We start from the raw sequence: 23,981 nt of genomic DNA on the forward strand, positions 1-23,981 counted from the left end.
GGCCTGCTGCGGAAGATTGGTTTCAAACAGCATTATTTTCAAGATTAGCACCTTTTTATATACTGTTCCAAAAGAAGTTTAAAATGTGTTCTTCATAATGCCAACTTATATGGATCAGTTCCTCTAGGCCATTCAACGATCCTCAAAGAAAAATATGATGAAATCAAATTTGTTCTAGAAAAGATTTCACCAATGGATCATATGTGCTGATTTGAAAATGGTTAGGTTTCTCCTTGGGCTACAAGGTGGCTACACAAAATTACCTTGCTTCTTGTGTTTGTGGGATAGCATGGCAAGAACAAAGCACTGGGTATAAAAAAAGATGGACCTGTGCAGTGAATTGATTCCTGGCTCTCTCAATGTTCTGGATTCTTCTTTGGTGGAGCGTTCCAAAATTGTGTTTCCTCTTCTTGTTTGTGAGATAGCAGAGTAAGGACAAAGCACTGAATAAAAAAAACAATTGGCCTGTGCGCAGTGAACTGATTCCTGGCACTCTCAATGGTGGAGCGTTCCAAAATTGTGTTTCCTCTTCTTCACATAAAGCTTGGCATCATAAAACAGTTTGTGAAGGCTCTTCAGAAAAATGGTGACTGTTTCAAATATATTTGCATGAAATTTTTAGGCCTAACAATAGAGAAATTAAAAGCTGGAATTTTTGATGGACCCCAGAGTCAAAATTTCATGAATGACGCAAATCTCTGTAATTTTATGAATCCTGCAGAATTGAGTGCCTGGACACCGTTTACGAATGTAGTAAAATTCTTCTTGGGGGGAAAAATAAAGGCGCCCAACTACAAAGAGCTCGTTGAAACGTTACTGATAAGTTTCCATCAACTGGGTACAAATATGAGCATCAAGTTACATTTTTTCCACAGACATTTTGCCCGTTTTCTGGAAAATCTATGTGATGTGAGCAACGAGCAAGAGAAGCGCTTCCGTCAAGACATCAGTGACATAAAGCTATCAAGGTCATTGTGATGCCACTATTCTTGCAGATTACTGTTGGTTTATCAAGTGCGATGATGCCGGAGCTCCCCATTCTATGGAAATCAGTAGAACATCAATTTATGGATGCTGATGTCTATTCTTAGAATTTTTATCGTGTGATTTCATGAAATGTGTCTTTGCATGAAAATATTGTTTACTCGATTTGCCTGTTTTTATTGAAGCTATTGGCTTCCTTCAGAGGGAAGGGGGTATACCATAGCAAAAAAAAACTAGACCCGATACAAAAAAAAAGTGACCCCATTTCTGAAATCAGCATCCTCAAATTAGATAAAAACAGTTGAAACATCTTAGGCAGCATGACAAACTTTGTTTTTGTTGGCCACTGTTATTAACACTTTGTATTTTCCGACAAAAATATCTTTCACAAGTGTTTGTCATTTGAAATGGGCAGTTTTTATCTATAACTAAAACAATATGATAACTATCAACATCTGTGCTAAAGTCCGAGTACAAAATACCGGCACTAAAAATTTTATCAATTATAAATAAACATTCATTTATCAATGCAGTTTTCAAAATTTCGATAACGCTCATTTTCCATTGACAAAACAACATTTATACTATTTCTATCATCTCTGTATCAATAAAATTACGTGAACATTTCTCGTGTGCAGATTTCTTTCTGCTACATGATTTACATATTGTTTTTTATATACTTGTTCATTTCAAACAAAGCACAGTGCCACGTGGACATAAGGAATTACTATTTGGGATCATGTCTACAGAGACATTACAGGGTGGAACAATAAAGTTGTCGTCCTAAAGAAAACAATGCTATAGCTTTATTTTAAAACTTTCATTGTAAAAATCAATTCAGATAATTTGATTATGTAGTAGAGCTAACATCTAGTCAATGTAGCCGCCTTCAGCCTCAATCACCGCCTCGATATGGGTCTGGAACTGGTAGCATACCTTTTCTACAAGTGCCAGCAAGAGCTCAGCGAATACTCGGCAAATGGCAGCGATCAGGCTGGTTTTGGTGTTATGGGAGGTCATGTTGGTGATGTTCTCAATGTATGACAAAACGAAATAGGCCAGCAAATTCAGGTCAGAGGTGAAGGGGAGCTAGTGAGAGAAGGGTACAAAGTCGTAGCTCTCCTTCTGAAGTCAAGCCTGGGTCTCTTTGGACTTATGAGCCAGCGCAGAGTACTCTGTGACACCCAGCATCTACCAGCGGCCACCTGATTGCACCAGGGGATCACCACACTCTTCAACACATCCAGGTACACTTTGGTGTTGACTTTCAAGCGGACTTTGAAGATGTGAGTGAGATGGCAGGAGGTGGCCCTCATTTGAAACCACAATCTGACTTAATTTAAAAATGGGAGGCTTTGCCCATATTATACCTCTTGTGGATACTTAAAAGAAACTGAAATTCAAGAAATATTACAAATTGATGTCTAATACCCATGTTATTGGCTCCCAGAAAATACCAGTTAGCCTGCAATGGCCGATTGTCAGGGTTTAGGTTAGAAATATTTTGAACAAGCCGAGCATGTGAGAGCCCCTCTATGAGTGAAAAATTTACTTTCACCAGGACTAATGTTTGTGTAAAATTTTTTAAAAAATCCAAGGCATGATTATGGAGAAAAGTGTGAACAAATGAATGGATGAACAATTTGGGATCAATTTTACCAGTAAGGAGGAACCAAAATTAATCCAGAAAATCCGTTCTAACAAAAATTTACTTATAACATGATTAATGTTTGTGCAACATTTAAAAAAAATTCAAGCAGCAGTTGTTGAGAAAAATGCGAACAAACGAACAGAGGAATGATTTGGGGACAATTTTACCCCTAGGAGGGAGGCAACCAGAGTTATCCTGGAAAATCCATACAGCAAAAAATTTACTTTCAACATGACTAATGTTTGTGCAAAAGTTTTTAAAAATTCAAGGTGTGATTATTGAAAAAAGTGAAAATAAACAAACGAACAGGAGTGAATTACTAGTTCCAATCCGTCCTTTGTCGGGCGGCCAATAACAGAAAGAATGCATCAAGGCAAAAGGTATTTTTTCGGATAAAAATATTTATGTTAGAAATGAAAAGGAATGTTAGTTTTCATAACCAACACAAACAGGAGTGAGTGAGTGAGTGAGTGTATTTGTTTAACGGCATTTCAACCTCTAAGAGTCATTTAATGCCAAAAAAGTTTTGTTGGTATAATAGATTTTCAGTTTCTTGTAAAAAATTTTTAAGTTTCTTGAAAAAGTTTATCTTTTGAAGCAAGATGTTTTAGGTTTTCTGAAAAATTGTTTTAGTTGTAAGAGATTTGTTTTTCTAAACTGAATTTTACTTGTTTGCTTTATAGGAGTTTGAATACATTTGTTTCTTTTAAATAGTTTATGATTTGTTGGGGTTCCACTTCCTGGAACACTTTTCTAATGTTTGTTGTTTTAAAATATTTCTTCTGAGTGTGTTTGTGTTTTCTACATTCTGTCAGTAGATGTTTAATTGTTAGTTGTTGATTGCAGAGTGTGCAATTGGGTGTTTCCTCCGCTTTGATTAGGTAGGAATGAGTTAATTTTGTATGTCCGATTCTTATTCGGTTTAGTACAATTTCTTCTCTTCTTCCTTTAAAAATTTTTTGTTTTTCGTTTTTAATTATTGGTTGATGTTCATGCAATTTGTTTGTAGTGCATTTGTTCCATTCCTCTTGCCACATGTTTTCTATATATTCGTTGATTTTTCTTTTTAGGTCTGTGTGTGGTATTTTAATTTTTTCCATTTGGTGGTTTGTGGCTTCTTTAGCCAGTTTGTCTGCTTTTTCATTTCCTGGAATGCCGACATGACTTGGTATCCAGGCTATTATAATTTTTTTATTGTTTTTTTCGGTTATTTCATTGTATTCTTGTATAATTTCTGTGATAAAAGGATGTTTAGATTTTACTTCAAGGGCCATGATACAGGATAGGGAGTCTGTATATATTATGGCTTTTTGTTCGTTGATGTCTTTGATGTGTTTGAGAGCTATTTTGATGGCCTGCAGTTCGGCTGTATATATTGAAGCCTCGTTGGGCAGTCTTATTTGATATTGATTTTGTCCATCTGTGCATGCTGCGCTTGTTCCGTTTATAGTTTTAGACCCATCGGTGTATATTTCTATGTATTCTGCATATTTTTCTCTTAGTTCTCCAAAGTTGCTTCTGTTTGTTATATTATTTGTAATGTTTTTCTTGTAAGTAGTAAGTGTTAACACAAACAGGAATGTTAGCTAAATAAAAAAATATACGTGACAGACATCAGCCATGGTCATGAGTGATACATGTTGATTACATCATTAGATGTTTTGTATACGTAGAATTTGCGGTCACTTTTTTTCTCTCAGGTCTAGTTTTTTTTTTGCTATGGTATACCCCCCCCCCTGAATGAGACAGACAGAGAGTCAAGTCAACAGGTCGTAATGTCTTAAGGCACCCTGTAGAATCAGCAAGTAGCTTTCCAATGGGGAAACTTCTGTAAAAAAAGTTGCTGAAATATGTTTCTCCAATTGGCCGGATGTTAAATCCCTAGAGTACTGTTATTTGTCCTTTTTTGTTGTAAATGTCATATGTCCGTTGTTGGACTGTATCTGTGAATATATCGACACGTACAAATACAAGAACACTAGACGATTATAGGCACACTCATAAATGTATACATGTTATATACATTCAATAGACATGTAAACATATGAACGTTTATCGATATCAGTAAACCGTTAAATACACTTGTTTATAAAAAATACAACACCTATTGTTAAAACTTCAAATTGTCAGAAGTATCTGAATGTTCATGTTTTGTATAAAACTAAATATAACCCACATTAGCCACCATTATGCCTAGCAGCTATGTTCCAAACTTCATAATGATCAGTTAATTAGTTTAGGAGTGAATAATATACATATATAAAAATATACACATATGTAACTTCTTTATCTATGAATGTGTGTGTATGTGAGGATACTTCTCAATCTATATATTTAACGAATTTTTGATCTACTGACTTTAAATTTGGTATATAGGGTATTTAGACATGTGGAAAACATTTTAATAGGTTTTCATCTGGAAAAAAGGGCTGCCAAGGAGTCAAAATTGAAAAACTTGTAGTGTCATCAAATTTTTATCCGTTTGTCAGTCAGAAGAAACTATTAGAGTAGAAAGCTTTCTAGTATTTAGGGATATGTACGTCAAGGGGGCACCACTGCAACGAGTTCATCAGAGCATATTCCATTAAAATATTTGTAAAACAGGCACAGAGATGCAACATCATTGATAAAGTGGAACCTATTAGATTGAAAATTTTTTTGAACCCTAGTCAAGCGCGAGAGGCTAGTGATAGATGCACCAGCCCAGATGTGGCAACAATACGTCATGTATGGGCGAATAGTGGCTTCGTAAAGGTACAGGATACTCTCAGGTGCAAGTAGTCTTTTAGCACGATAGAAGGAATCCACCTTCTTTGCAGCAGCCTTTGCAATGTCCTCAATGTATTTGTTCTAATTCATATTGCCTATGAATGTTAAACTGAGTTTGAAGGAAGAATTCTCAGGTAGGGTGCTATTTGTCATGGATATTGGTGGTTAAAGAGGCATCCTGTAATTGTTAAAAGAGAGCAGCTTAGTCTTACTAGCATTAAATGCTACCATCCATTTGCAGCCTCATTTCAATATTGTCTGGAGGTTATTTTCTAACGATTCTGCCATTGTCTTAGATTTATGTACATCCATTCTGCATTAATTAAAATATAATATTTATGCATATTTTATGGCCGGGCAATATCGAGTGGACTGCTAATCTATATATATAAAAGCGAAAATGTGTGCATGTATGTATGTGTGTGTGTTTGTATGTCTCACAAAAACTTTCGACACAAGCCACGGATTTTTGCCAAATAGGTATCATTTTCAAGCTTGAACCTTCGGCCGATAAATATCGAAAAATTGGCCCAAAACATTAATTCCTTCACCCTAAACTAGCCATTTTTGTACAGGGGGGGGGGGCAGCAAAAATCATCCTCTCATGACAAGATAGCTTCTACACATGCGCAAATGACGGCGGAACATGATTTGGTTTAAATATCAAAAAAAAAAAAAAACCCAATTTCGTTAACGTCCTCTTAGCTCACTTGATTAGAGGTCGGCGTCTTTTTTTTTTTTTGATTCTTAAAGTTTTAAAATTGAAACAGGGCTATTTAAGACATTTTTCACGTTCTATATTTTTTGTGGTTTTATTTTTCAGATTTTTTAAAGTTTTAACGCTCGTTTTTCTGAGGGGTTTTTTCCATCGCATTCGCACTTTCTTTTTTTGTTTTTCCGATTTTAAGAAATTTTAACATCGTTTGTTTGCCTTACGTTAGTTTTTTTTAAAGTTTTAACATTTTTTTTTAAATATTTAAACAGGGTGATTACTTCGCTTATTCTTTTGTTTTAATTTATCCCCCCCCCCCCGAGCACACACACACCTCTAAACGCCCGGGCAACGCCAGATACCTCCGCTAGTCTATTATATAAATCTCAAACGTCAGTTTGTTTGTGTGTTTGTATGTCCGCTAAAAACTTATCAGCCACATCAGACTGGGTTGAATCTGATACCATCTGAAAGAGCGATGTCTCAGATGCATAATATACGAAAATTAGAAAAATAGATTAATTCTGCGGTGGATCATTTCGTGCAAGGAAGGGTCACTTTTTGCAATGCCATTTTCAAAAATCACACGCGTAGCAAACTGAAAGTATGTTTAAAAACATTATTTTGCAGAGTCATGACGTGATAAGTCGTCGGGGTTTGATGAACAAAAGCGTTTGCCAATAACGTTTTTCCCCTTTTTCTGTGTTTCAGGCTTGAGCTTGCCTACTGCAACTAATTTTTCCTTTTTTGCGGTCGCACGGGCACTCGCTGCTATTTTGATTGAAAGAAAAGTTGTTTTGATTCATTTATCAGGGGGAGAGGGGGGGGGGCAGCACACAGGCTGCCCAAATATCTGGTGGGGAAGTTGTCCGTTCTTTAGTGAGGGGTTGCTCAATATCTTTAGTATAGCAGCTGTGCACAAACCGAACTTCCTGTCCACCCGGGCAACGTCGGGTATCCATGCTAGTATATCTAGAAAAGTCAATGTCTGTATATTATAGAAATCAAATACGTTTCAATAAAGGATTACATTCTTCAAGGAATCTAAAGACACCATGGAAAATTTCTTTCGATTCTATCTGGGGTCACTAGGGGAAATTATCAGTTAGGTCCAGAAAATGATTGAAATATAGTGGAATATATATAAAAAAAAAAGTTTTTTTAAAATAAGTTTTCTTTGTTTCATAAAATACAAATAAAATTAAACAAAGAATGTATTTTAAAAAAAGTCCAGATATTTAAACATTTGCTTCTTACTGCATTTTTAAGATTTAAAATTATTAAGAACCGCACTAAATTTTTTCTATTTCATGTTCCAAATATTATATTTAACTTTTCTTTTGAGGCAAAACTTATAAACTTGATATTTAAAATTTTTTTGTTTTCCAGAAACCTACCAACCTAAGATATCTCCACACGAGCAATGCCAGATGAACACCGCTAGAATGTGAAAAATTATTATTTGATCTTATAATTTTAATGAATTGGTTTGGTTATTTTGTTTTACAGCATATTAACCATTTTCAGGTCATTTAATGCTGAATCCAGTCATTTTGGAAAAAGATTTTATTCATCAAGTTCAAGTTCTTTATTTCTTCAAATATTTATTCATGGCGTTTAGTTTGGTTGTTTTGTAGAAGAAAATTGTTTTACTTTTTGATTTTGCAGAACATGATTGAGTTTTGCATAGGAAATAGAAAAAAAAAAAAAAAAACTAACATCAACGTTAGGTTTTTTTAGGACAGGAAACCAGTATCCTCAAACAGCCTAATCTGCTATGCTAGCACCAGAATTTTAATGAGAGAATGATGTAAGCAGTTGATTGTTTGAATGCAAATAAATTTTACTTACTTTCGGTCTTTTCAAATCCACACCGATGGTCTGGTAATTCACATGTCTTACAAACTGGGCAATGAGAGCGATTGGGTTTCACACATTTTTTACACTGGTTGCAATGGATATAGGTATGACCACTCTAGGACAAAAAAGAAAAGAATAGATATTTCTTTACAATCAAAAGAATTTTCATTTTTGGGAATGAATGCCCCAATAATATGAAATTTTTTAAATGTCACTTTTTTTTTTCAAAAACAAGACATTTTTATTTCATTTTGTTTCAGCTAATCAGCATTACATGTTTGCAGCCATGTTTTTTTCGCCTCTATTTGAATTCAATTATTGAATTTCATTTCCAAATTTTTGTAATCTATAACATAAAACGTTACTTGTCTGCCTGTGTGTATGTATATCCAGCTAAAAGTTTTTAAAAAAATACAAAACAAACACCCACAAAGTTGGTATATTCTTGATCAGTGTTGCCTCGGATGAATAGCATTTAAAATTTAAGAAAAATTATTCATTCTTCACAGCTCAACTGGGCCAGGTTTCGTAGGGTAAGGAGGATGAGGAGGGGGTCTCAGCCATTTTGTGAAAAGAAAATACCAACTCATTCCCTGAGGAATCTAATATATAAAGAATAGTTGTCTGTGTGTATCTGTGAGAGGAATGGCTTGAGTGGGAAAAAAAAAGGGAGGGGGTTAAGAAAAAGAGAGGGAAAACAGTGAAGGGAGAAAAGCAGAGACGGAGATAGAGAGTGGTGGACAGATATTAGTTTAATAAAATATAATATAAACAGCAAACATCTGTATGTCTCACTAAAACTTGAAATATACTCAATAAAACCCATACAAATTAAAAAAAAAAAAAAATAAATAAAAAAAAATTTTTTTTTAAAAATGGTCATTTATCATGCAAAGGGAAGTAATTGACTTTTTTTTCACAAAGTTATTTATCTTATGCCAACTAGAGTTATGTGTGTATTCGGGAGAGGCTTGGGCTGGGTGAGGAAGAAACGGTGGGTGGAGAGGAAGAGGAAAACTATTTTTGCAATAATCATCTTTCATTCTTGTTAATTTTTGACATCAAGTGGCTTTGTTCTTTGCCTGGAGCGATTTCCATTAAAAGAAAAAAAAAAAAAAAATTTCTAAGGTTGACAAACTGTCATGTCGGTCATCCTCTATTTTTTAAGAAAATACGGAAAGAAAGATTCTTCAACGGAGAAGACGAGAAATGGATTAAAATGGTTTGTACTTTGCAACTCACCTTTGACGTGCATTGGTTACATTTATTGCAATGCTTATTCTCAGAAGACGAGAAACGGTTACAAATTTTGCAAAACCTGAAAAGAATTAAAAGAAATAAATTTTTAAATTTAAATATTTTGTTTTATGTATTCATGTCTACATAGCTGATAAAGTTATGATGGAGAAAAAAGACTAAAACCAAAAATATTTCAAAAAAAAAAAAAAAAAAAAAAAAAATATTTTCCATTGTTTTTTTTTCTCATTTTTCCTTTGAAACATCATTATAACTGGAAGTTATAACGATGGTTCAGCAATAATAACCTCAAACCATCTGACTAACAATGAAAAAAAAAATTTCCATTCTTTTTTATTTCTATTTTTCCTTTGAAACATTGTCATAACTTCTAGTAAGTTGGCCCTCTCCACAATTTCAACAAAAATAACCTTGAATCATCTGACTAGCAGCAAAAAGAAATATTATTATTACTATCATTCTTTCTAATTCCTGAATTATCTGCCCCTTAATTCTTGATTCAGCTTTCATAGCAGGAATTGAGTGAATTTATTCAGCGCCAAAACTAACAATTTTAGGTATTTATTTCAATTTTCATTAAAAGATGTCTAATCATGTGATAGTATTGACGTCCCCTCTTCCCAAGTGTTAGAGGTGATTTAAAAAAAAAAAAAAAAAAAAGAGGAAAACTATAACAAAAAGAGGAACTAGTTAACAGAACAAAAGTATAGGAGGTTAAGTCATAAGAAATATAATGGCGGAGACGGGGGCGGTTTTACCAAGTCACACTACACAAAGGCATTTGAAAATAGGATTGTTAATCAAGGTGTGATGGTAACTGGAACACAGGACTGGGCATAGAGGTCAATCAGCTCACGGACAGGGGAGAACACAGCACAACTAACATCTGCGGAATATGTCAGAGTTTATGTTTTAAGTGGTTTTGTTGTTTTTAGATTTGTAAGCCATTGCGTGTCTACTCGGCAGCTACCAATGTGAGAGATGATAACACAGAAGCGAAGATGAAAGAGAAATCAATAACGTACAGTGTTGGGGTTAGTGATTGTTGTCGAGGTTAGGAAGCATGTGGTCTCACATATATACTTTAGACTTTAGAAACTACTTCACTCAAAAATTATATCATTCATATCTTAAAAAAAAAAAAAATTAAAACGAACATTATTAGGCAGAACTCATCCAGGAACCATTTATAAGGACCAATATAATGTCATATTGTGAACTGCCAATATGCCAAAAATAACATCCCCCACTCTATAATAAAAACCCATGTGCGTGTTTATGTGTACATATATAATAGTGCTGGGACTATTTTTCCAGATTCCAATACAATTACCAATTCAGATTCTTTTTCAATTTCTAAATATATTAGGAGTGAGGGGGCACCACATGTGCATATATTTTTGCAAATGAAAATGTATAGATGTAGTCATCTAAAAGCAATAGATATTCATCATTTTATCATTAACATGTGCCTTGGAAATGTTTCCTATTCCGATACATCAAAAAAATAAATAAAGCAATAACATCACTGTTTGGTGCATTTAAGTCAAAAAGACGATACCTTCAAATAGTAGTGCCAAACCAACAGACTGAAGAATTCAAGCAAACTAGAATGAAGAATTGTACAACAGAGGTGAACTTCTACACACAAACTTAAGATAACTTCACTTACCAAAAATCGTCACTGCTTGGCATATGGATCAGATGAGGCTTGACATTCGTAAAAATCCTCACGGGGGATCCAGTTTTGGATTTAGCTGCATTAAACACGGGATGATTCAAATAGGTCACCTACAATAATTATAAAAGCAAAAAAACTTACATTACTTTATTATTAGCAAATCATATAAAAAAGATGAAAAAAGTCAGGATTTTTTTAAAAGATTCATACAAATTTTTTTGACAATCATTCGTTCGTTTGCAAAAGAAAAAAATTCAACCAAGTGTAACTTTTAAATTCTAACTATGCTGGCAGACAAAAGGAATCATCCAAGCACCACGCATTCACAAATGTAACAAATCATTTTTAGTGTTTTGACCTGGGAAAATTTTACACTCTGCTAATTGTTGTTCCTCAAGCCTACATCAAACACGGCATACTGATAAAAAAAACTAAAAAATCCATCACATCAATAAAAAAAAAAAATACATTAATCACAACAGCACGATATGATAATTCTGTGGTACTCAATTTATCCAGTGATTAAAATAGCAATTGACATTACAGTTGCCCATCATTTTGGATGAGAAATTACAAAATTATCAATAAAAATAGTACATACCTTGTAGTCGAGCATAGAAAATGTAGGAAGACTTTCTAAAATGTTCTTTTCCATAAAGTAAGATTGGAACATGAAAATCGGTAAAATGGAATTTTTTTTATCTGGAAATAAAAAATAAACAATAATAAATAAAATGAAATAAAAATAAATAATCACTAGGGCTGTGACAACAGAACAATCTTTTCATTCTTTTGACTCTCAAGTATTTATCCGACACAATCAATCAACCGAGAACCACATCAGTCTATATAAAAACGTATAAGATATTAACGGATATATACTTAAGAGTCAAAACAATGAAAAGAATATGCTGCTCATAGACACAACAGATACTACACTTTGTCTGAAAGTCTGTGACAGAATTATGAAGAAAACAAAAAATATTCACATCAGCATTCGTAAAAGAGCTTTCCATGCTCCCTAATACGGATCAGTTTCTACGACTTTTTGACTCGTGTTCACCTCTAACAATGCACATTACCGCTGCGACATCAGAAGCTACTGTGAATTATGAACTGGTGCTTTCTATCCCATTCTATTAGTCTTGTAACTACCTTGGTGTTTTCACACAAGATTTTTATCAGTGATAATTCACTAACAACAATTAGGATTTCTATCAGTATCTTAATTTTTTATTTTGAGCAATTATCGAGACTCCACAGATGATCACCTAATATCAGTCATTTTTTTCTTGCTTCTACATTTCAACACTCGATATTACTTGGGTTTCAAATTAAATAAATGCTTTAAACTAAATAAAAAATTTTTTAAAATCTATCTACCTAGGTAGAAGAGTAACTTGTCTTGCTTTTGGTAACATTTATTTATTTGTTTTAAACCACTTGTTTTGTTTTGTTAGCTGTACTGGAAAATGCCTGTTTTTTTTTGTTTTTTTAAAATATTGATAAAATAGCACCTGGTAATTTCAGACGAGGTTACATTTTCTGGGATTATACCGTCTACAAAACTATCACATAAATTTTTCAAGGTCAGAAATTTGGGACCCCTCAAATAGATGAGATATGATGATTTCGGTTACCTTTTTTTTTTCTTTTTTTTTTTTGTTACTTACTCTTTGTTGCCAGCTGCTTAGCCATGCAAATATTCATGTTCAGACTAAAGTGTACTATCTGTTTTGTCTTCTGTTTAAGAGAATGAGAAATCCTCAACTGAGTCAATTTTCATTTTTGTCCCTGATATCTTTCCAGTTGGAATTTTTTTTCCAGAAAGAAAAGTGGGGAGTTGTTTACATATTTGTTTGCAATATTTTTGAAGAATTAAAGAAAATTAGAAGGTTCTATTTATACACTGGCGATAGGAACTGACCAATCAATTGGAGCCACATTCTCCTAGCAACCAATCAGAAACTGGAATCACTTCATAAAAATACTGGATCTTTTTCCACACATAATTTTTAGTGTGCACACGAGAAAGATCTTTGCTCGTTGTCTACAAACTTCGAGTTCAAAACTTATATAGATTAGATACCTACTGAAAACTCTTCTAAAATTGAACATGGTTTTCAATTCTAAAAAAAATTTTTTTTTTTTTACAAGGGAGTCACCACTTATCAAGGCTTGAAGGCCACTTGAGGATAAGGGTTAATGAATGTATGATGGTTACCAGGACAACAGTGCAGTAATCGTTAATGGTAGAAATTCAGTAAATTTGATTAAGGGGACGGCTCAACAAGAACAGGCGGGCAGTTCTAGGAAAGAAGTTTTGTTTATAGAATTTGCATTTAGATTTAGGCACAGAGAGTGGAGGAAATAGTCGATAGTGGTTGTAGCTAGATGTGTTTTTTGTGAAGATTTGGTACGGAGGTACCATAAATTGAAGCTCAGACGAGCACTTACCATGAAAATAGCGATAGAGCAGAGACAAGCTCACAACATCTTCTGTGAGAAGGGGTTGAAGAGAAAAGGGCATCACCTACTAGGTTTTGAACCCTGTTAAGGCAGGATAGGGTGCTCTAACCAACTCCTGGCCAGATGTGGAAACAGTAAAGACATGTCCTGAAATGCAATTCTAGGACATGTCTGACTCTTATACTGGTAGAGGATTGCACCGGGAGTAAGATACCTTCTGGAGCTGCAGAATGATCCAACCATTTTTCCAGCGACATTGGCAACAGATTTGATGTAGGTCTTCCATTTCAAGTCAGGAGTAAAGGTCAGTCCCAGAAATTTGTCAAAAAAAAAGGAGTTTCTTAGAGACGAGAGCCATTCATATCAATTGCGGCCGTGTGGGAATCAGAGCATTTATGGTGAAAAGATGGGTTTGTTTTTGGTGCGTTAACATTAACCAATCACTTTTTGCCCCATTTCACCACGTGTTCAAGGTCGAAGACGAGAGACTCAGAGAGATCTTGGTTGTTGTTGCCTTTTGAAGTGTTGTCATAGATGGTAGTGTCCGATCTGGATATTATACAGGGTATATACAGATATAGGGGTTCAATTATTTGAAAAAAAAATAGCAACAAAGAAAAAAGTCTTAATGACAATGTTCACTCCATATTCTTTGAACTACTGTTCTCATCTTGAGTGTTATTTTCGCAACGTTTCAGTCGATGTAACTTAAGATGTATCTTGACTAACTCAGAAATCTTTCTATCGAAAGATGAGAACAGTAGTCTGAATAATCCAGATTATCAATTTTCACATCAAAAATTCAGAAACACAATGTAAGCTGTGTAGCATGGCCGTTACATTTTAGTCACTCAGACCCACACGTTGTCTGGTACCGTCGCAAAGCAACAAACAAAAAAAAAAGGGAAAGAAATAAAAATCCGACTTTGCATTTATTTTTTTAAGTGAAAATGAAAAAAATTTGTGGTTCTTCCAACAATAACGCATTTCATTATCTTTCAAAAATGTTTTACAATGCTCTGCCATATTAGATTTGCTTTTTAAAAGTCTCTCTCCCCGACACCTGATGCCTGCTATAGCCAGCGCTTTCTTGCCCTCGTCTTCACACGTCCATCTTCCCCTAAACGCAACTTGCTTCTCCTGCTTGACTACATCCTGCCCTTTTTTCTTTCCCTCTTACCATGACATCAGCACATGCACACTCGCTTAATTTGCATATGTGCTTTAACGGCAGCTGCTAATATTTTTACTAGCCAGCTATCCTATGGTTGCTGCTTGTTTGCTCACACACGCTCACATGCACTAAGTTACCAAGAGAGTGTACCGCTTCGTTACAGCTGTTCTAGACACCAATCTACTTGAACATCAATTGGCAAAATAATGACACACTTATTACAATCTAAGATGTATTAACGATCTCCAAAAGCTCCTGATTTCCAATACTTTGGCTGATCGATTGTTTGATTGATTGATTGATTGATTGATTTTACGGCATATCAACCTATGTGGTCATTTAATGCCGGAGTCCTTTTTTTTTTTTTAACTTTTTTATTGGGAGGGGGGGAATGACTTTTTCAGCCTTTCCTCCCTTTTTTTATAAAATTGAACTAAGAAATTAAATGTTGTATTTATACATGGATGTGTATATTTGGATGACTTTAAATTTCCTTAAATTTTCTTATATAAATTTACTTTCCTTAGGTATGCTAGAATATTTGCTGAGTTGACCTTTTCAAAAAGGTCTTCCATATTTCTTTCTGTATAATATAATTTTCTAGTTGGGGCAAGGTCATCACACCCAACTAGGATATGTTTTACTGTGAGTGTCTCCTGGCATGGGATGCACTCTGGCGCCGATTCTCCATTTAGTATATAAGAATGAGTAAAGTTGGTGTGCCCTATGCGCAGCCGAGTCAGTATCACATCTTCTCGGCGTGATCTCTTGATGTCCGGACATCGTTCCTTAAGTTCAGGTTTGATTGAGTATAATTTGTTGCCCTCTTGCTGACTCCACCGCAGTTGCCATTTTTCCTGTATGTATGCTTTTATCTGGGGTCTAAGATCAGTATGTGGAATCTTAAAATTGTCAGTTGGAAGGTGAGAAGATCTTTTTGCAGCTGTATCTGCCCTGTCATTGCCTTTGATCCCCACATGGCTGGGGATCCAGACAAGAATAATGTTTTTAGTAGTTGAAAGGATATTGATTTTTTCTATTAATTTTGTTGTTAGTGGATTTTCTTGTTTTTGATTTTGTATAGATAATAGGACTGATAGAGAATCTGTGAGAATGATGAAGTTTTTGGTGGTTTCCTCTGAAATTATGTTGAGTGCTAGATCGATAGCTATAGTCTCTGCAGTGAATATAGATGCTTCATTTTGAAGATTTCTCTTCATTGTGGTTTTATGGTACGTTGCTGCACATCCAGTGTGATTGTTGCTTTTAGACCCGTCTGTGTAGATAAAGGTGTAGTCTGAATATTGTAATTTTAAATGTTGAAGTTCGTCGTGGTATTCAATAGGGTTTGTGGTAGATTTGGACTTTTTATTTAGGTTGAGTTTTATTTCAACTTGTTTCATGGTCCATGGGGGTGTTTTAGGCAGTATGAAGTTGTGAATGCTGGAGATTGGAATTTTCGATTCTTCAATGCTTTCCTTCATTCGGAGCCCGAACGTTTTGATAGTTTTTCTTCTCATGTTAAAGAGTTCTTCATATTTAGGATAGAAGGTACATTGGTATGCAGGATTGTTTGGGCAAGACTTCAGTTTCAGTAAATATTGAAGGGCTAACTTTTCTCGCCTTAGATCTAGTGGGGGTTCGTATGCTTCCGTGTATAGACTGTTCACGGGGGAAGTTCTGTATGCTCCTAGGGCCAATCTTAGGCCAGTATGGTGAATAGGGTCTAGGCTTTTTATATATGATGTTCGGGTTGATCCATATATGAAACAACCGTAGTCTAGCTTTGAGCGGACTAGTGCTCTGTAAAGTTTAAGGAGTGTTTCCCTGTCTGCACCCCAATCGGTATGTGCTATCACTCTCAAAAGATTTACAGCTTTGTTACATTTTTTTTTCAGATAGTTTATGTGTGGGATGAATGTTAACTTTTTGTCAAATAAAATCCCTAAGAATTTGTACTGGTCAGTAATGGGTATGGGCGTTCTTTCCATGGTTAGGACAGGATCATTATGCATGTTCTTTAGTTTGCAGAAATGCATGCATTTCGTTTTTCTTTTGGAGAATCTAAATCCATTCTCTTCCGTCCATCTCATTACTTTGTTTAAGCACAATTGAAGCTTCCTTTCTATTATAGATATATATCTAGATCTACAGCATATTAGGAAGTCATCCACATATAGGGAGCAATCTACCCCAGGGTTAAGGTTTTTTACAATGTTGTTAATTCGGATACTGAACAGGGTCACTGACAGTATACTCCCTTGAGGTACTCCATTCTCTTGTTCTTTCAAGTCCGAGAGAGCTGTGCCAACCTTTATTCTGAACCGTCTATTTTTTAAAAAATTTTCAATAAAAATTGGCATTCTGCCTTTTAGTCCAAGCGCCTTCAGATCCCTTGTAACACCGTACTTCCACACAGTATCGTAGGCTTTTTCCATGTCAAAAAACACTGCTGTTAAATGTTCTTTCCTTACAAAGGCTTCTCTGATGAAGGTTTCAAGTCTGACTATGTGGTCTATTGAACTTCGGTTTTTCCTGAATCCTGTTTGAAATTCTGTAATAAGATTCTCTGTTTCCAGGAACCAGATTAGTCTTTTGTTTATAATCCTTTCCATGGTCTTACAAATGCAGCTTGTTAGAGCTATTGGCCTGAAATTCAATGGATCTGAGACGTTACTTGATTGGGATTGGATGTTTGAGTTTTCAGATTTGGGGATTGGTATTATTGTGGCCTCTTTCCAGGTCTCGGGTACGTTTCCACTGGACCATATAATATTGAAAATTTCAAGTAGGTATTTCATTGAGGCTTCTGGAAGTTTTTTGAGGATTTCATATGGAATTTCATCGGGCCCTGTAGCTGTGTCATGGGATTTGGTTAGCGATTCTTTTAATTCAGGCAAGGTAAGAGGTTGGTTGTATTTTTCAGTATTTTGTGATTTAAATAGAATTTTCTTTTTCTCTTCCTTTTCTCTAATCTTTTTGAATTTCTCTGTTTGTCTGTCACATGATGAAATTTTTGATAAATTATCTGCCAGGTTATTGGAAATGTCTTTTTGATCGGTGTATATTTTGTTGCCTTTAGAGATGTGGGATATTGGTGTACTACTACACTTTCCTTCTATTTTCCTCATCATGTTCCAAACTGTTTTCGCCTTGGTATTCACATTAATTTTGGATATATAATTTCTCCAGGTTGTTCTTTTGGATTCCTTTATGATTCGTCTGGCTTTTGCTCTGTTGTTTTTGAATAAATCCAGATTTTCGCTTGTTGGATACTTTTCGAATTTTCTCAAGGCAGCTCGTCGAGCTCTGATGGCTTTTCTGCATTCTTTTGTGAACCAAGGTTTGTTGTGATTGTTGGTTTTGGTTGTTTTCGGTATGGTATTATTTGCTATGTTTGTGAGTGTTTTAATGAAGTAGTTCAAATGGTCATCTTCATCATTCTTTTCGATAATTAATTGGTTTTTGCACTGTTCCTGGAAGTCTTCCCAATCCGCTTTATGTAGGTTCCATTTGGGTGTTTTTTGTTCAGTGCTAGTACTTAGACTTTCCAGGATGATTGGGAAATGATCACTCCCACAGGTGTCATTGTGTACTTTCCAGTCATAGTCCATATATATGGAAGGATCACATAAGGTAAGGTCAATGGCGGTGAAAGTACCTGTTGCTGGGTACATATAGGTGTAGTTTTGATTATTAAGGAGGCATAGATTATTTTTATTTATTATGTTTTCTATTTCTTTTCCTTTTTTATTTGTTTCTTTACTTCCCCATATTACATTGTGACTGTTGAGATCTCCTAGTAGAGAAAAGGGTTTAGGGAGTTGTTTTATTAATTGAGTTATCTCAGTTTCGTTGATTGTATCTTTTGGAGGGATGTATATTGAGCAAAGTGTTATAGTTCTATGTAGAGTCACTGAAACTGCAATTGCTTGCAAGTTTGTGTTTATATTTATTTGTCTTTGAGGGACTTCATTCTTCACAAGTATTGATGTGCCTCCAGAAGCTCTGTCCGTATCTTTATTTATGTAGTTGTAAGATGTGTAGTGTTTTATGTTGATGGTATTATTTTCTTTCAGAAAGGTCTCCTGTAGACAGACAAGTGCTGGGCTCATATTTGTTATTAATAATGTGAGTTCATTTTGGTTTGCTTTTATCCCTCTGATATTCCATTGTAATATTTTGTTCATCATTTGGAATTGTGTTCAACTTCCATCGTCTCCAATCCCTCAAATCTATTTTCTGTCGGAGTCCCTGTTCGAGATATAGATCGGGATCTTTCTTTTCCTGTTTTTGTTTGTTTTTGTTTTTTGTCTGGGGGGATTTTTGATTCTTTTCTGGCTTGTGATGTGTTTGATGGTTGTTCGGTTGTTTTTGTAGAAATGGTTTGTGGTTTTGTTTCTTTTTGTGGTTCAGTAGTGTCTTTACTTAATATTATCCTTGGATTGGTTGCAGACATTGCACTATTCATTTTCCTCATTTCTTCTAATAGTTCTTTCATTTCCTTTATTAGTTTGCTTAGGACATCAATTTTCTTGTCAGTTGTATCCGTTGCATGTATATGACCATTTTGATTGTTGATTGGATTAGTTTTTTTTGTTGCATCTGCATATGTTTTAGTTTCGATGATTTTCCTGGCCTCTGGGTAGGATATATTCTTTATATGTTTTAGTTTGGTCACTTCTTTTTCTCTTTTCCATATTTCGCAATATCTAGAGCCAGCGCCATGGTTTCCCAGGCAGTTGGCACACTTGAAATCTTTTCTGCAGTCAATGTGTGGACCACTTTCTCCACATCTTCCACACACTGGTAATCGTGTGCACCGATCTTGATGGTGTCCAAACTTCTGGCACTTGAAGCATTGGAGGGGGTTTGGAATATAAATTTCTACATTTATTTTCATATATCCGACTTTCACTTCTTTGGGTATGGTGAGGGAATCGAAAGTTAGTATATATGTATTGGTATTGATTTTCTCACCGTTTTTTTTAATTTGAACTCTGCGAACATCTAACACATTCTGTTTCTGTAAGTTTGTCCGGATTTCCTCCAAGGGACAAAGTGCAAGTTCGTGGCTTTTCACTACTCCTTTGCAGGTATTTAGGGTTGGATGTCTGTAGCATTTGACTTTGATGTTTTCAAATAATTTTAGTTTCATTATTTCTTTAGTTTGTTCTTCGTTATGGGTTTCTATTAGTAGGCTGCCGTTAAATTGTTTTTTAATAGACTTTGGTTTTAGAGTTTTAAGATTTTTTTCAATTTTAAAAGGTGATAGTTTGCTCAAAGGAGTTTCCTCCATTGATTCTATTACTACGAATGTTGAGTTCCTTGGTTTTATCGTCTCTTCGTCAGAGCTACTGATGTCAGAGACATCAGAGTGGGTTCTCTTTGGGTGGTTGGGTGGTTTTTGGGAGGAATAAGCCATATATTTTGTTTTCTTTTTTCGTCATCTTTGTTCCCCACCCACCTCGGAGTCCTATTTGGGAAGAGCCTGGGGGGAAACCCATTCGCCCAGCCTCTACAGGGATACAATGATGATATAACCGACTTTGGTGGTATCATAATGATTATCTGTTCTCTCTTGATATTGCTATGGGATCTGTAGCAATCCTGAGGGGTTTACAGCCTCGTCATCGATATTCACACCTAATCGATTGACCCTCAGCCACCGCTTTCCATCATATATTAGGGAGTAGGGTTATTTGTGGGAGAGGGGGGATGTGTTGTATTAGTAGTGGGTTTTTGGAATGGGCAATATATGGTGGGGCTTGGCGTGACTGGCCGATTGGTCGGATCGGGCCTCTCCGACCGCCCGTCTAATCGAAGTAAGGGCCAAAGTAATGTGTTGCGGTGCCTAAACTTCTATGTATCCTGGTTTAGGTTCGCTCAATCACCAGGATCACGTCCTAAGACTTTACGGGTAGCAACCCACGGCTAACTGGTTGCCCCATTGAGGGATTTTTACCCTCTGCAGGGGGGCAGTCGGTTTGTTCTCATGCCCTACCGACAGGGCAAAAAAATAAATAAATAAATAGATAATTTAATAGAATATATTTGTTTTCTTTTTTCTTTTTTTGTTGTGTCTTTTCCTTTTTAAAATCTGTTTCTATTTAACCCATAGTTGGGACCCTAACAGGTACTACCACTCCGGGTCAGGGTGGACCTGGGAGCAATGGCAATTAAGAGGTGGCTCCACACTCCCCAAGCCCGTAAGCTGGACCTCACCATCGGATGTAGTTTAAGGTCATATCCAGGACCGGGAGTAAGGTAGGAAAAAATAAAATAAAAAGGGGGGGAGGAATAGGCTGTTGTTTTTGTTTTTGGTTTTGCAGAACATAATTAAGTTTTACAAAAAAGATCAGAAAACAAAAAAACGTCAATGTAGGTGCATTTCGTCTCAGGAAGCCACAGGGCAGCCTGATCTGGGCTGATCGATTGATTCAGAAGTCCATAAACATACGTTATTATACCATCTTGGTGGTTTGCCTATTTTTCTGCACCCTTCCACCATTCCTTTTAGACAGTTTCTTCTCCCGAACTGCTAAACTGCCGTTTCCTACTCCTCTGACTGTACTTAACATGCAAACATTTAAATGCAATGTGAACAGACATCTCGCTGTTCAACTCCCTACTTAGACTGTGCTTTTTAGACATGGTCTCTCATTCACGGTAGTCACATTTTATTTGTATTTAAAATATAGAAAAGGAGAGAAAAAGGAAAGCAGAAAGAAAGAGGGGTGGGAGAGAGAAAGAATAAGGGAAAGAGGAGGGGGAGAAAGAAAAGAGAAAGAATGAGAGAGAAAGAGGGAGAAAAAAAGAGAGAAAGATACAATATATAGAAAAATAAAGGGTAAAATTACTCTGAGCGATTTCTTTCCAGGTTTGAATTATTTTCTTTAAAGAATGTGCAATAACGTCAATCATGCCACCAAAAGGTGGGTCAACAATGACAGCAAACTTTTTGGGTGGACCAGCCGGAGTCAGGAATTGCTTGAATGCCATCTCTGAGGCCGGATTGAAAAAATGATGGTTAAACATGTTGTAATAGCAATACTTCTCGGTTGAATAAACCTGCATCTGAAAAACAATCAATAAAATAAAACTTTCAACATCAATTTTATTTTATTCAATGAATATTCACAAATAAATTGGAACAAGGATTCTAGTCATAAGGTTTAGTAACATATTTGATTTTGATCTTTGTAGTAGGACATAAAAGTTGTACAGAATTAGTCTGCTCAGGAAATTAATTTTATCTTTCCTAGTACAGATATTCTTTTGGTATAATATAAGGATAAAATACACAGTATATCAAAAAATGAAAATGATGTATTAAAAAATGAAAGGAAAAGCAATTAAACACAGGAAGAAATCCCCAAAACGAGAGATTTATCGGTTTCATTTGGATTGGTGGAAGTCTTCAGAAAAATGAAGATTTTAAATTTATTGAATGAAGACATAGGGAAAAAATGCAAAATGGAATGTTTATGGCACATGAATAACTATTTTAAAATTTATGCGGCACGTGCGACAAAGACGTTAATTGGGAAAAGGGAGGACAAAGATAAGGAAAAGAACAAAAGTGTTACGTTAAAAACACTGGGTGGAAAGCATTTGTTTAGTTGTCTGTTTATCTAATTATCTGTCTAGTGGAATAAACAACAGATTGAATTGTGGGAAACAATAAGTTGAGCGAGCATGCATGTGCAGAAGGGGTCAATGGGTCATGTTGTGACATGTATCAAACTTGGTTGACCGGTCAGTTTGCACCCGAAGTATCCGAATGGGGACCAGACGTGATGTGTCAGGTGCTCCGTTTTGAGTAAGCAGAGTTAAGCATAGTTTGAGTTTGGTCCGAGAAGCCAAGGAACCAAGATGGGTTAAACATGGATAAGAGGGCGACGGTCTCTAAATGGATGCAGAGAAATACTACAAGTCCGAGATCATCGATTTCACTCCATGCTGCGGAAGACGAGATGCCTGGGAGTGAAATAATATATAAAAACATACATCGTCTAACCTAGTTCTCCAAGACATTTGCAAATCACCCAGGCAGTGGCCAAAAAGTAGGTCATGCAGCAAAAAAGATAGACAAAAGGAACTTGATGTAAAATTATCGGTTCAGGTGTGATAAATGATAAATGATAACTGACGGGACTGAACAATGAATAGTGATATATTTGCTAATTTTTTAAAACTTTATGGAATAAGGAAAAATAATTCACTTTATTTTTTTTGTTTCATGAACTATAAACGTTGTTTCATGAACTATAAACGTTGGTTCATGAACTAAATAATGTTGTTTCATGAACTATAAACGTTGTTTCATGAACTAAATAATGTTCCATGAACTATAAATGTTGTTTCATGAACTATAAATGTTGTTTCATGAACTATAAACGTTGTTTCATGAACTATAAATGTTGGAAATCAAAATTTACATAATTTTGACTTCCCTCATATCTTGATGTCATATCTCAAATATTTTAAGATCGAATTAATATATAAATATTAATATTTCCTTTGAAAATTTCACATATACACACACATATATATACACACCAGATGTACCTGGCGTTGCCCAGTATTAAATGTAACGTTAAATTCCTTTTAAAAAAGTGAATAAATAAAGAATCTGAGACGTGCATGCGAGTATATTTTTTTCTTAACAGTTCATTTCTTACAAGTAAAAAAATTAAAAAAACTGAAGCTGGGATCAAAATCAAAACCTAAAGACAGTGGTTGGTTGTTTTTTTTTGTTTTACGGCATATCAACCCTTTTCAGGTTATTTAATGCCGAATTCAAAGATTTTGTAGAAAATTTTTTTAATATATTTGTGTTTTGCAAGTCAGTTTCTATTTAACCCATAGTTAGGACCCTAACAGGTACTACCACTCCGGGTCAGAGTGGACCTGGGAGCAATGGCAATTAAAGGGTGGCTCTACACTCCCCAGAGCCCGCAAGCTGGAGCCTCACCATCGGATATAGTTTAAGGTCATATCCAGGACCACTAAAGACAGCGAGTCAAATACGATAACCGTTAGACCAGCTTGCTACGAACTTCAAAAAGTGTTTTCATACCTTGTGAAACAGTTGACAAACAGATAAAAATCTGATGACCCCTAAGTACTAATTTTTCAGTTTTGACCTCTTAGCAGCCCTTTTTTCCAGATGAAAACCGATTAAAAAGTTTTCCACGTCTAAATACCAAATTTCAAATCTGTAGATAAAAAATTTGTTGAGTATATAGGTTGAGAAGTGTCCTCGTACACACATTCTCACCGTTATAGATATATAGATACACACATACTTACATCACAATCTAAACATTTTAAATAATCATAGTATTTCCTTTTTATTTTAACCCTTCTAACCCTGCACGGCCAATCTATCGGTTCTAGCAACATAGTAAAAAAGACGACA

General features: G+C 35.3%; 1 protein-coding gene across 1 annotated transcript in view; it reads right to left on the reverse strand.

Moving 5' to 3' along the window:
• Positions 1-23,981, reverse strand: part of LOC145249468 (rRNA N(6)-adenosine-methyltransferase ZCCHC4-like) — a 59,127-nt gene that overhangs the window by 13,961 nt on the left and 21,185 nt on the right. The window contains exons 6-10 of the mRNA XM_080111041.1: positions 21,418-21,634; positions 11,516-11,616; positions 10,906-11,024; positions 9,219-9,294; positions 7,968-8,091 (exon numbers count right to left, since the gene is read on the reverse strand). Coding sequence (XP_079967167.1) covers positions 7,968-8,091; positions 9,219-9,294; positions 10,906-11,024; positions 11,516-11,616; positions 21,418-21,634 — 637 coding nt within the window. The remainder of the gene's footprint in view (positions 1-7,967; positions 8,092-9,218; positions 9,295-10,905; positions 11,025-11,515; positions 11,617-21,417; positions 21,635-23,981) is intronic.

This window comes from Euprymna scolopes, chromosome 28 (assembly GCF_053919585.1).
Source record: "Euprymna scolopes isolate OS-2025 chromosome 28, ASM5391958v1, whole genome shotgun sequence".
Lineage (NCBI taxonomy): Eukaryota > Metazoa > Mollusca > Cephalopoda > Sepiida > Sepiolidae > Euprymna > Euprymna scolopes.